Genomic DNA, 12,323 nt, shown 5'->3' with positions numbered 1-12,323 from the left:
AATATGAAAGAGATAAAGATGGAATTGTTCTGACTGACAGCTGAGAAGGGTCAGACTTTTCCCTGCTCCACCCAGTGCTTTTACAAAGGTGGAAGTCAGTCATGGTAGTCTGGAGGACACAGCAGGGACTAAAACCCAGTAATCAGGATCCCTAGTCCACAGCTCCTTTTACCACCTCTGTGACCTGCTGAAAGTAATTCTTCCACCCGCTCCAAGCCCTCAAGAACTCCCCAGACACAAACTCATGCGTCCCAGGATTTTCTGTCCACATATGACATAACAATTAATCAATGCTGTTTCATCTGCATAGAGTCCAACTTGCACTAAAAACAACATACCTTCGGTCTCGTGATCACATCCACATTTTCAATAATTCGCCTGAATGAAGGTGGCATTTTATTGAGAATTCTGTGCTGCAGAAATTCTTGAGCTTTATGAAACATCAAACCACCTCCCACCACCAGGATGGAGCTGTACATCTTCTTTTTGGTATCATCAGATGCTGAAAAGACAGTGAAATCCCTTCCACACTTTTTCTCTGTCCATCACCACCCTAGACCAAGCCACCATCATCTCTTGCTTGGATAACTGCAGGAGCCTTCTTGGCCCTCTACAACCCATCCCTCAACAATGCTACAGTGCAGCCAGAAGAACCTTGCAAAACACAAATGTGGGCATGTTGCTGTCCCCACCCCTCACCCTGCTAATAGCAGCATTAGGACCAAAATCTCTAAGGGGGCCTACAAAGTCCAGCATGGTGTCTACCCAACACTTTTATGGCCTCCTCTTTGCACCCTGCTTCCCAGCCACACTGGCCTTCACATAGGCGGCTTCTTCTTCTGCCTGGGATGCCACCCAACCTGTGACAAGAGAACACCCCACTCCCCGCTAGATCTTTCTCAAGTGGCTCTTCTTCAAGAAAGCCTTCCATGCCTCGCATTCTCCACACCTCCTCCTGAGTAAAAATTCCCTATTAAATCCCTCAATCAGAAGCTCTCAAAATCAGTACCCTTTAGTTCAATTTTGTAGCACCTGCTAGTTATAATTTCACACCGTGTGATTATTTGACTTCTTTTGGTCTCCTGCACTAGGCCTCTATGAGGCCAGAAACCAATTGCTAACATCTGACAATGCAGGCATAAAGTTGGTGCTCAACAGTTTTTGAATTAATATGCTGCAGTGCAAAACTACACCCCAGCCTGAACCCTGCTCTCTCCCGGCTCCCCAGATGTGCTTACAACAACAGTCTATGCTATGAAGGATGGCTTTATCCAGGCCCAGAGCTTTCCCTTCAAACAGTGAAATGGCTGTCTTCCTGGACATCAGTGCAGTGAGAGCCTCCTCAGAATCATTGCCAGGCATCAAGCAGTCTCCCTGCGAGGACCCCAAATCCACCTCCTGGGAATGCAGTCTTTCTGGAAGATCAGAGGACTGGCCACGAAGATCCCCTTCAAATCCAATGGGTTTAGATGCAGACTTTCGATCAGCAGTAGCTTTTGCAGACTTTAAAGCAATCAAAAGGACAATCAGAGAGATGGTAAGACTATAATAGAACACTGTTGATGTTTCCAGCTAGATCCATCCCTCCCTACCTCACTAATCTACACCACATAAAACAAAAGCTGTGCCTGCAGAGAGGAAACACACCACAGTATATGACCAAGCACCCAGTTCCCACCCCTGGATAATCTGGGAGTGACAGGCGGTGTGCAGAAGATGAGGACATGCTGACAATTCCAAAGCAATCACTGGCAGGCAGGCAGATCACAGAACTTTACTCTTATTGATTGGGTTTTGAAACTGAAAAGTCAGCGTAGATCAACTTTTTCACCTTTGAACTGAGTTTTTATGTGGACTGGTGGCTGTTACAGATCCTCATTTCCAGATCTAATCTAGTAACTTCATGTTCAGCTTTGGGATAGGAACCAAGACTAGAAAAGGTTTACTGCCCTCTACTTCTCCCCATCATGAACTGCTGTTTCATCAGCAGACAAGAGCTTTAATTTGTACCGTTGCATCAGACATCCTATTCTTAGAATCAGTTTTGGACAAAGGAATTCAGCTCTTTGTCTGTGCTACCCAACTTCTAAGTGATAATTAAAAAATAGATGGGATTTTATTGAAAATACCACTGGATAAATATTCAAAAGAAATAATGCAAGCCAACAGGGAAGTATCCTCATTAAATTAACTTTAAAATGTGTGACTGGTATTCTGAAAACTGGTTTGATGTCTGCTGAATAAAGACATCTGTCATCTGGATTTTAAACATAGACTTCATTTCATCTACAGCCCTAAAAACAGTTATCAGCTTTAGTATGCTGTCAGACGAGAGTGACTGCAATGATCCATTAATTCGGGCAAACTTCTGCACATCCAAACTGCCTCCTCTCATACCAGAATTAACACAGACCTGTTCTTGCTTGCTCTGAGTGGCCAGCAGGTAATGTTCATCATGAGGATCCTCAGGGTCACCCTGGGATCTGTGCTGCAAAGTTGTCATTTTCTGTCCAACAATTCCAAAAGTTGCTGGATAAAATAAAGCCATCGGAGCCTGTGCATAGAAGGAAAGAATGACCAACCAAGAATACTGCCTCCTGAAAAAACTGGTCCATCAAATTTTGTTCTTCCACAAACTAAGTTGGCAAATCAGGTCCTATAAGTTAGACCAAGTGAGTGCTCTCTTTTGGGAGTAGCATAACTTCTTCAGTGCATGACAGGCCAGAAAACTCACTTCTCATCAAACTGAATGGGTGATATGACACCAGAGAGAGAGAGATCTCACAGTAAATGTAAAATAATTGCCTAGTAATCTACTTTACAATTTCCTAATAAGAATGGTGCCTCTCTCTAAATAACAATTCATCACATAGTGGCCAACTAAAAAGATGGTCCTCAGATCTGTTCTAATCTGTATTTTATCAGTGGCTTAAATGTTGGGTTAGCAGCTAAAAAATCTACAACCAGCTGACATTCTGACCTCATAAGGTTTCCAGCAAGTACATATCCTCTCAGTCTGACTGAACCTGGCTGGCTTTCTATCCATAGAAATATACACTCATATGTTACCTGGAGTTTTTCATCTCCTAATCGAAACTGGTAAAGAAGGGCAGGGGAATCTGGATGTCGAATCTGAAACTCATGGTCCTGAAGGCCAGAGATGTCCTGATTTCAGGAAAAGATGATGTCAGTCAATCAGTAAAAGTGCATGTAAACTCCTCAAATGACAAGCCTCTCTGCCATCTAAATCTCACCTATAAAAGGGGTGCCCTACAACTTTCTATCACTCCCATTGGAACTTAACGAGAGTTCAACCGTACTTTGCTTCTTTTTTAACATTTCTGAAATTCCCACCATCTGTGTTCATGTTTTCCCCATTATCAATACACACTAATACAAATAATGGCCCAAACCAATAAGCAAATTCCCTTAATAACTGGGAAATGTTACTCTGTCTTATGTTTCTCAAATTTCTTTTTAAATTCAGAATTATATTTGAAAAAGTTAAAAAAAAGTCTAAAACAAATAGCATAAAAAGGTACCAATTCACATGCAGCAATGATTAAATGCTGATTGTTTATAATACTAAGAAAGTGCTTCAGATGAGGCCATTTCATTAAATGTATGTATCTACATATTTACCTGCTACTATTCTTTCCACCTAAAAGTTTACCTTCATCCTTTATTAAAATGACTAGAGATCCTAAAGTGAGATAAATTAGCTAAACTCTCTTAAAAAAAAAAATAGCTGTGTTCCAGAGCCTGAGACATATTATTACAGCTCTGATCTTACCAAAAACTCACTCAAGAGCTTCAGCCTCAAGGCTTTATCAACTTAGATCCAATGGGTAGCGTAATATTGTTAAATTTTTAATTATCTTTAAATATCTCAAATTTTTCCTGAAAACAAAAATAATCAGCAAACTTGATCCCCACCTGATCTAAATGACAAAAAGTTTCTTTAAGGTGCTGCAGAAGAAGGCAATCCATTTTATTTGTTAACTGGCATTCTCTGTAAGGAAACCCAGCTCGCTGCATCAGCCAGTAAAAACATCTTGACACGTCAGATCCACCATATGCCAGACAGAGCCTAGAGTGAAGAGAAAAGGGCACATGGAAATTCTGCTGCTTAAGAAGGTGCAGAGGGTGTTTTGAAAACTCAGGCCCAGTGAAACATAGCAAGTTTCCAGAAATGTTGTAGGAATAAACTAAAGAATGAAAGGACAGAATGAATGGATCAGAGGAAGAAAGCAAACCAGCAAAGACCAGTGGTGAGCACCTAGAAGCAATCATGCTATTTGCAAAAAATCTCCAAGAAACAGAATATGTATTAAATCTAGCTCATTTCCAAATCAGTATGCTTAGCACATTACATGATAGTCATTTGCCTGTCTATGCTCACCAGCACATAGAGATGGCAGGGACACCAGAAGACAAACTTACGGGAGAAAATCTTAGAGAATACTATCCACTAACTGAATGTTTCTACAATTTGGAAAGATCACTGCTGTTTGTTTTGCTGGTAGAAGATCTGGGTCCTGTGTTTTCTCTATACTTTGGGAACTAATGTCATTAAATAACATACACAGATGAGCCAAAACAAGTCATACTGGGTTTTAGAATGCACTGTAACTTGGCATGGCAGGAAATCATTCTCACGGACTGCTTGGGCCCTCATTTAAATTTGTTTCTATGCCGTAGGATTCAAACTACCTATGTGAGGGACAGGAAGAATAAAAGCTTCCTGAAGAAGCCATCCTAGGAGCACAAAACGCTGCAGGGAATCCATATGTGCACTACCTCAATGTGCTCACCTGTGCTGGGCTTGTCTCAGAAAAGACAAGCAACAAACCTGCTTCTGATAGATATCTTATTAACTCCTCCATCAGTGATGACATAATAAAAGGACTTGACAAGTATAAAATTACTTATCAATCACCAAACATAATTATGACAAGAAAAGCAAATACTCAAAATGCTAGCTAGCTAGAGAAGTCAGACCAGAAAACTTATTTTCCCCTATATTACTTGCCTAAATAAAGCTTTGCTTTGAATGTGGTTGGTATTTTTCTGCTAGACTACAGCAAAAGACACAAAGCTAATATACACAGCTCGTCTGTGGAAAAGCACACAACACACACTAGGACTTTCAGGACCTGCTGATTTGAACTCAGATTAGAGACTCCCAATGGGAAGGGTAAAATCAGTTGTTTACAGCCTTGTTAGAATTTGACAGTCTTGCTGGTTTCCTATGAAAAATTTAAGTATGTAATTCCTTAAAAAAAACTTCTTTCTAACTCGTGATGCTTTCTACTGAACAGGCTGTGTGGAGAGGAGCAGGGAATACTACCTCCCAAGTTCCTTACCGAGTGTTCCGATGGGAGACCCCATCCTCCACACAGCACACGCTTGTCTTCTGGTCTCCAACATCTACGATACACGTGCTGCTTAAACCACTTCCAAAGGTGGCGCACACAGACTCCTGATGGACCACAATCCCTAAAAAACAAAAGGTAGGAGAGCAATCAGCTAGGGAGCAGTAAAAATCCCAAGACAAATAGCCAATTAAAGCCTGGGAATCTCTGGGCAAGCATCCAAGCATAACCAACCCTTCCAGAGTAAGTATTTCAATAAAGCAGTGAAACAGATTAACTTTGTCAGGAAAAAAGACAAACAATCTCATTTCAAGCAGATTTCACTGGAGTATCAGACATACCTGAAAAACCCATCTTCATTAGGATCATATTCACTAATTCTTTCACATGCTGTTTATTATAGATATCAGGAATTAACAAGATACATCTATAATACTAAAAAGAACAAAGGGAAAAAAGATAAAATGGTTAACACCCAAGTTGTAAAACTTGTAAAATGAAAAATAAGACAACTGATGTGTCCAAAAAAGGTCCAGAGTGAAGGCATCAACGTGAGCAAGCTTGCTGACTGTGCAGAGCAGTAGAAAGAAACACCAAGAGACAAATAGAATGGGGGGAGTTCAGTGAAGAAGAAAAGATATCCTCAATACTTCAAGGTCAAGAAGGCTTCAAGGATACTGCATTATAGACAACTGAACACAGTGTACTTTTATCAACCAAGAATCTGAGAGACAATCCAATAACTGGGAATTTGTTTACCTTTAAATCTTTCAGGGGGATTTCCAAGTATTTTTGTATTGCATGAGACCATATTACTTCAATATCTGCCAGAACAGCTGTAAGGGAGCCCCCAGGTCCTGGGTGAATATTTAACTGACCTCTTCTGATAGGCCAGTGAATATTGTAACAGTCCAATGGATTGACATACAAGGCCTGGAAAAGAGGGGAAGATGAATACATTGTTAAAATTCTTCTCTCTAGGTTTTCTGGTTTCACATTAAAAAATCCTAAGGCCAGAAGTTATCATTAACAATGCTGACTGTTCTAATTTGAGAGTAGAGTATATAAAATCTCAGGAGCCACTGTCAGTATCTGGTCCTCAGAGCAGGATTACAGAATGGTAGGAAACAACTAGAACTGCCTGGCAAAGCAAGTAAGTTTTAGTAGTAGGATCCAGGTTTACTTCTTCCATTTCATTGTAAAGAAGTATCCTACCTCTTCTCCTACCAGAAACTCAGGATGATGAGATGTGTTCGTCCACTTATTTCCAGAACAGTGATCTAAAATCGCAGGTCGCATCTGCTTGTTGTAGGAGCGTGCCTGAAATAAACAAGGACCAGAAAATTCTCTGAATTTATGCAAGAAAAAAATGGGCTGTCCTCTTTTCTTCACTCTCACAGACCAGATAGAGTGACAAATTCTAATCGCTAATCCAAGATATCTGGCAAAATATTGATTAGTAACAAGTGGATTCTCCTGCCCTTTTTCACAATCTTGATTTTTCCCATGATGTGAACACTCAGGCTGTGATTCACAGCCAGTCCAAAATTAATACTGCACTCTGCTTAAAATTGAATACAGATTTGTATATCATACACTCATGCCCACTCCTAGCAGTACTGGTTTATCACAGTAAAGTGACAAATGTCCCAAGAATACACCTTCCCATTAAGATACACTTAAGACTGTATAGGTAAAGTGTAAATCTTCAACAATTTGCAGTAAGAAAGACCACCTTACAAATTACTTGGCTTGCCTACACATCTGTAACACTGATTCAGGTATTCTATAGGTGGTTAAGAATGGCTTTTCCTCCTTTTTAAAGGAAATCTCATCTTTAACTTGCATAATGAAACAGGGAAAGCACATGAATGCATTGTGATACAATAGCACTGGTAAAAGAATGAATCAGAAGAAAGTGCTGAGGCTGAACCTGCTCAGGGGACACAGGGATCCTTCGTGTACCATTTGACATCTTTTTAGACCATATTGCTTGATCCACCATTTTAAGGCCATTTTGTCTTTGTTCGTTACTTTCAGGTTTCTGGGGAAAAAGGAGGAGAGATGAACAGTATAAAGGATTTAGTGAAAAGGGAAAGAAATATGGTAAATAACTAATTTAAAAAATCCAGCAATAGCAAATGCTCCCTCATCAACAAATAAGCACAGCCTTAATTTCTGTCTTGTGTATTGATCTTAAGAATTCAAAGTAATCTTTTTATTGTTTATTAACATAAAACTCAGAAAGGAACCATCACCATAAACTAATTATTTGCAAAAACCTATATAACCTCAAGTGACTTCTGACTTGACAGAGCACATCTACTTTATGTTTACAAAGTATTTCAGAGACTTTTCCATGTATCTATATAATTCTGATGTTTACAATTTTTTAACATTTTATTCCTTCACCTGTTATTTTGCTTAAATAACAAATCTTCAAGTTATTGTAATACTGTACAACACATAGCCATGAATATTTTTGTGGAGATGTTATTTTGTTTTCTTTCAATTTTCATTCCTGAGGTTTATTCTCTAAAGTAGAATTATAACATCCAAAGATATAAATGAATTTTAGACTCTTACATTGTCATTATATTTAAGCTTAGAAATGGACTTAAGGACAGCCTGCTAGTTATGCCTAAAAGTGAACGCCTAAGGCTTACTATCAGAATTATAGAAGCTGCAAGTTCCTCAAACTTCCCCTGATTTAAAATTTAAAAGTAGATTACAATGCAATATACATATTTACCATCTATCATGAAAATGTTTCCTGATAATTACCTCTGCAAAACTGGATGCTTACTATATCACAAGTAAATGCTTACTTTATCCTTGTAAGGAAATACTTTCTTTTTTGCATTAAAATTATGTTTTGATCTGAGATCATAACAAGTGCGTATTATAGCAATTCAGTTTGCTTACAGATTGGAAATATGAGCTCAGTTTAAACTCTAAGTATCTGGGAAAAAAAATATGGCGGTCAGTTAATGCATCACTTTAAGTGAATGACAATTCTGCATCTTCCACTAAAGTTCACCTTTAGTGATACCCAAGTTATATCAACAATACCCAAGTTATCCTGATGGGTTAAAAAAAAAACAACAACTGGATTTACTTTTATTATAATTATTTCTGTACAATCTAAAATTGCTAGCTTAGTTAAAAGAATGATATTTGTAACCCCAAATGATGTAATTACTTTAAAACACATTAAAGCTATGAAGATGTTCAAGATTACCGCATATACTAGAAAGTCTAAGTCCTCCCAAGGGGACAATCCTGGGCTTTCTCTCCAGGTCCTCCATTTCTGACTTACATTTAGTCCCTCCCTCAGAAGCCAGTTGTCCTTGTATAGGGGCTGCCCTTGTTGTTTGTGTCTTCGTGCAATGACATGAGGAATGCTGGCAGGAAGTGTGTCTGTGGCTCGACCGATCCTTAGAGTTGTTGAACCTGGATGTATGACAACAATGAAGTTGCTCTGGATTTGCTGCAAATATAAAACATAGGAGTGTTTTACACGCAGTTAAAAAGTTAAGTAACATAGAGGTAACAGGCTAGACTAAGAAGTCAGTTTCCTGTAATGACTATCAGACTGAAAGGTACCAAAATAGTTCACTAAAGGGAGTTCTTTGAGAGGCATCCAATTACTGCTCTCTGCCCAAATACAAACTCATTTTGTATCTCTATGTTCCCAGGATCTGACTCAGAGTACATAGATCAACAAATATCTGTTTAAATGAATAAAATCTTATTTATCCAATGCAAATCAACCTACAATTTTTGTACATTTCTGTGCCAAGCACTGTGGGTACCATGGTGACCAGGACAGAACTTTCCTTTAGTAGGGAAGATAGTTAAACAAAGAATAAGAAGAGTGTGGGGAATACTATGACTTGTGAAGTGCTGAGCTGCCTAAATATGCATCACTTAAGATGCTTGTTTTAAAAAAATTCCTAAAGACCCTAAGACTTCACTATGAATTTTCTGATTCAGAATCTCCAGGGAGAGAAAAACTAAACATCTGCAACTTTTAAAAGCTCCTAAGGTGATTGGTATGATCACTCAGATTTGGCAACACAGATTGAGCAGGTGAGGGAAGAAATTAATGTAAGAACAGAATCACTACTTTATAATGCAGGGAAGTATGGCTTTACACATTAACCACTTCCAAGGATATACAGAAACCGTATTTCAGTCACTGTTCTTAAAGCACTTTATCCTTGTTGGTTCTGTGCTACCTACCTAGGCACAACTCAGGCAAGAGTTTAGGGTTAAAAAGCCAGAGTTCACAATTCTATCCTCAAAGGTCATAAGACTCTGCTGTATGCACTTCACTTTCCATTCTTTGGAGACAGTGAACAAGGACTGACAAACAGCATCAATCAGCACAGTGGAGTGGCGACTGTGGACTTTTGGAGGATAATTATTTTAGATCTGTAATTCTCAAGGGGGCATGATATAATCTGAATTGCCTGGAGGAATCTTTACCACGTAAACTTGTTGAGGGACCCAGTCTCAGTAGGGAGTGAGAGAGGGAGGGACTCTGACAATCCCTTTGACAACAGGATGCCTCTGTTGGATTACCATTCCAGTGTGACTCCTCAGTCAGCACCTCCTCGGCCCTGCATTTAAGCTATAGTTGTGTCTTCTTGGCAGGTCTCTATTCAAACATCTCTGTAACTTGCCAATAAGATAAAGTCCAGAACCTGCAAGATGAAGAACCTGCCTACTTCTCTGGGCTTCCTCTAGAACCACTTCCTTTTCAGTCTTCTTCATCTTCCCAATTCAGATGTCTCCTGATGTCTTAGCTCACCATGCTGACTTCCAGGCCTTCACAAAGGCAATTTCCTTTGCCTGCAATGTTCTTTCTCCGTGTTAAATATTACTCCTCCCTTCAGGTCTGCAGTTAAATGTCATCAGACCAGGTTTGTTTGTCCCCCTGCAATCTAATCTTACGTCACCCCTTCTTTTCATGACACTTTGTCATTCTTGTAGTGATTTACTGTCTGCTCTCACAGCAGACAAAACCCTTCACATAAGGGGTTACTGTCTTGTTCACTAGTCTACGCCCAGCACATGGAACACAGAAACCTAGAAGGTATGTGTGAATGATCACGGCACCACTTTCACATGACATGGCGCTATGTGGTACATTTCCCAACCTTTTGTGTGCTACGGCAGAAAACATTTGTCTAGCAGACTGAGTTAAACAGATGATGCTACTTGCCATCATGGATACTTGTACCTTATTAATGGGTACACAGGCAGTAACACACTGACTGGGAAGCTCTGGGGAAGTAAATGCAATTTTTCAAAGTGTGGACAAATATTTTTTAATAATTACATATTTTAACATATTGGAAAAAAACTAGCCAGAAAATCCCATACTTCACTTCCTGGATATTATTGTATAAGATTGAGTAAAAAAGTTATTCAGCAAATAATGGTATGAGAGCCAAAGAGGATATGGAAAAACCAAAGGGCATTATATAACTGACAGAAGTTAAGCAAATGTTGCTATGGTGGTTAAGAGCCCAGGCTCTGGATACACAGAACTGGCTATGAATTCAGACTGTGCCACTTCCTTGCTCTGGATGAAGTTCCTACCTCAGAGAGCTACTGTGAGGATTAAACGAACCTGGCTAGCTCTGTTCTACATTGCCTTCAAAAGAAGTCAGATTTTTTGGCTTACATGACCCTCATAATAATAACTCTGTTAAGATCTTCAGTCTTCCATGGTCCTCCGCACTAGCCCATCCCACACCACACCCTGATACCTAACGCCTAACCCCCACTGTGAGCTCTCCCCTGCCTCCCCCTCACAATGTGGGAGCATCCCAGAGGGTGGGAATTGGCAAGGCCCTTACACACCATCCAGTCTGCCCCTTCAACTAGAAGTCTGGAGAAACTGAGGCCTGTGCAACAGTAATAACCTCCCTGAGGGTTTACCATGTACCAGACACCGTGCTATTTATTTTAAACTGCTGGGCCGGCTGAGAATTATCCTTAACCCATCTACCAGTAAGGAAGCTGCTTCAAAGATGTCTAACTTAAAATTCTGAGCTTTTAAATACCTCCTTAGTTTTTGCTATGAATTTGCCCATTTTCCTGTGGGAATGTTTTCTTCACTAATTAGTAAGAATACACACACACACACACACACACACACACACACAAGGTCTTCTGCCTGCCATGCTTCTACAAGTAATTTTTTTCTGGTTAGTATGCGTTTATCTTTTTCTGGTTTAACACACAATTCTTAATGTCTATTTAGAAAACTGTATACCTTCTCCTTGTTTGTGCTTGAAATGACCTCCACTACGTGAGATTTCCTTAACAGAGAAAAAAGACTGAACTCCTGAGTATCCCTTACCAAGGCGCGGTGCTAAACTACCTGAAATCACTTAAACTTCAGTTGCTAGGAAAGTGACAGCCCTGTCCTGGTCTCAAGACCAGGAAGGCTGGGGCTCGCACAGCGGTTGATGGGGGCGGGCGTTAGAGACGCAGTCAGCGACCGGGTCGTTGACCCTGTGCCCGCGGAGCGACCGTGGGACGACCTCCCCCCACAGCACCACCCACGAGAGTTGGGGCCTGATACCCTGCAAACCTCAACCTCCCCACTCTGTCCCCTGCGCCCAGCACCGCGGCCTCCACCCCGGCCCGGAAGCCGAGTCCGAGGCCCGCCCCGGGCGCACCTCCTGCAACGACTCCGGCACCAACGCGGGCACAATGGGTCGTTTCACGCCGCGCTGCTCCTTCTCCTTCTCCCCGCCCTTCTCCTTCCCGTTCTCGGCGTCCCCTTTCTCAGCCTGGGTCATCTCGGCCGCCGACGCCCACCAGCCTCTAACCTCAGGGGCGCGCCGCGACCACCAGAGAAGAGCCTCCTGCAGGGAAAGACGCTCGGCCGGCTGCCCACAACCAAGATGGCCGCCAGAAGTCGGCCCA

The 12,323-nt window shown here is 40.9% G+C and overlaps 1 protein-coding gene across 6 annotated transcripts in view; it reads right to left on the bottom strand.

The window, feature by feature from the left end:
- ACTR8 (actin related protein 8) overlaps positions 1-12,323 on the bottom strand; it is a 14,347-nt gene extending 2,024 nt beyond the window's left edge. Inside the window, exons 1-12 of one of the 6 annotated variants that reach the window (XM_031470552.2) lie at positions 12,074-12,323; positions 8,695-8,865; positions 7,309-7,419; positions 6,591-6,695; positions 6,135-6,308; positions 5,717-5,810; positions 5,367-5,499; positions 3,937-4,090; positions 3,070-3,165; positions 2,414-2,554; positions 1,239-1,503; positions 339-502 (exon numbers count right to left, since the gene is read on the bottom strand). In XM_031470552.2, the coding sequence (XP_031326412.1) occupies positions 339-502; positions 1,239-1,503; positions 2,414-2,554; positions 3,070-3,165; positions 3,937-4,090; positions 5,367-5,499; positions 5,717-5,810; positions 6,135-6,308; positions 6,591-6,695; positions 7,309-7,419; positions 8,695-8,865; positions 12,074-12,196 (1,731 nt within the window). In that variant the 5' untranslated portion in view covers positions 12,197-12,323. Of the gene's footprint in view, positions 1-338; positions 503-1,238; positions 1,504-2,413; positions 2,555-3,069; positions 3,166-3,936; positions 4,091-5,366; positions 5,500-5,716; positions 5,811-6,134; positions 6,309-6,590; positions 6,696-7,308; positions 7,420-8,694; positions 8,866-9,962; positions 10,583-12,073 lie in introns of those variants that run through there. The other 5 variants (XM_010980888.3, XM_010980886.3, XM_031470553.2 and 2 more) reach the window with 5 other exon arrangements.

This window comes from Camelus dromedarius, chromosome 17 (genome assembly GCF_036321535.1).
Source record: "Camelus dromedarius isolate mCamDro1 chromosome 17, mCamDro1.pat, whole genome shotgun sequence".
NCBI classification, from domain to species: domain Eukaryota; kingdom Metazoa; phylum Chordata; class Mammalia; order Artiodactyla; family Camelidae; genus Camelus; species Camelus dromedarius.
This window is presented reverse-complemented; position numbering and strand designations above follow the sequence as displayed.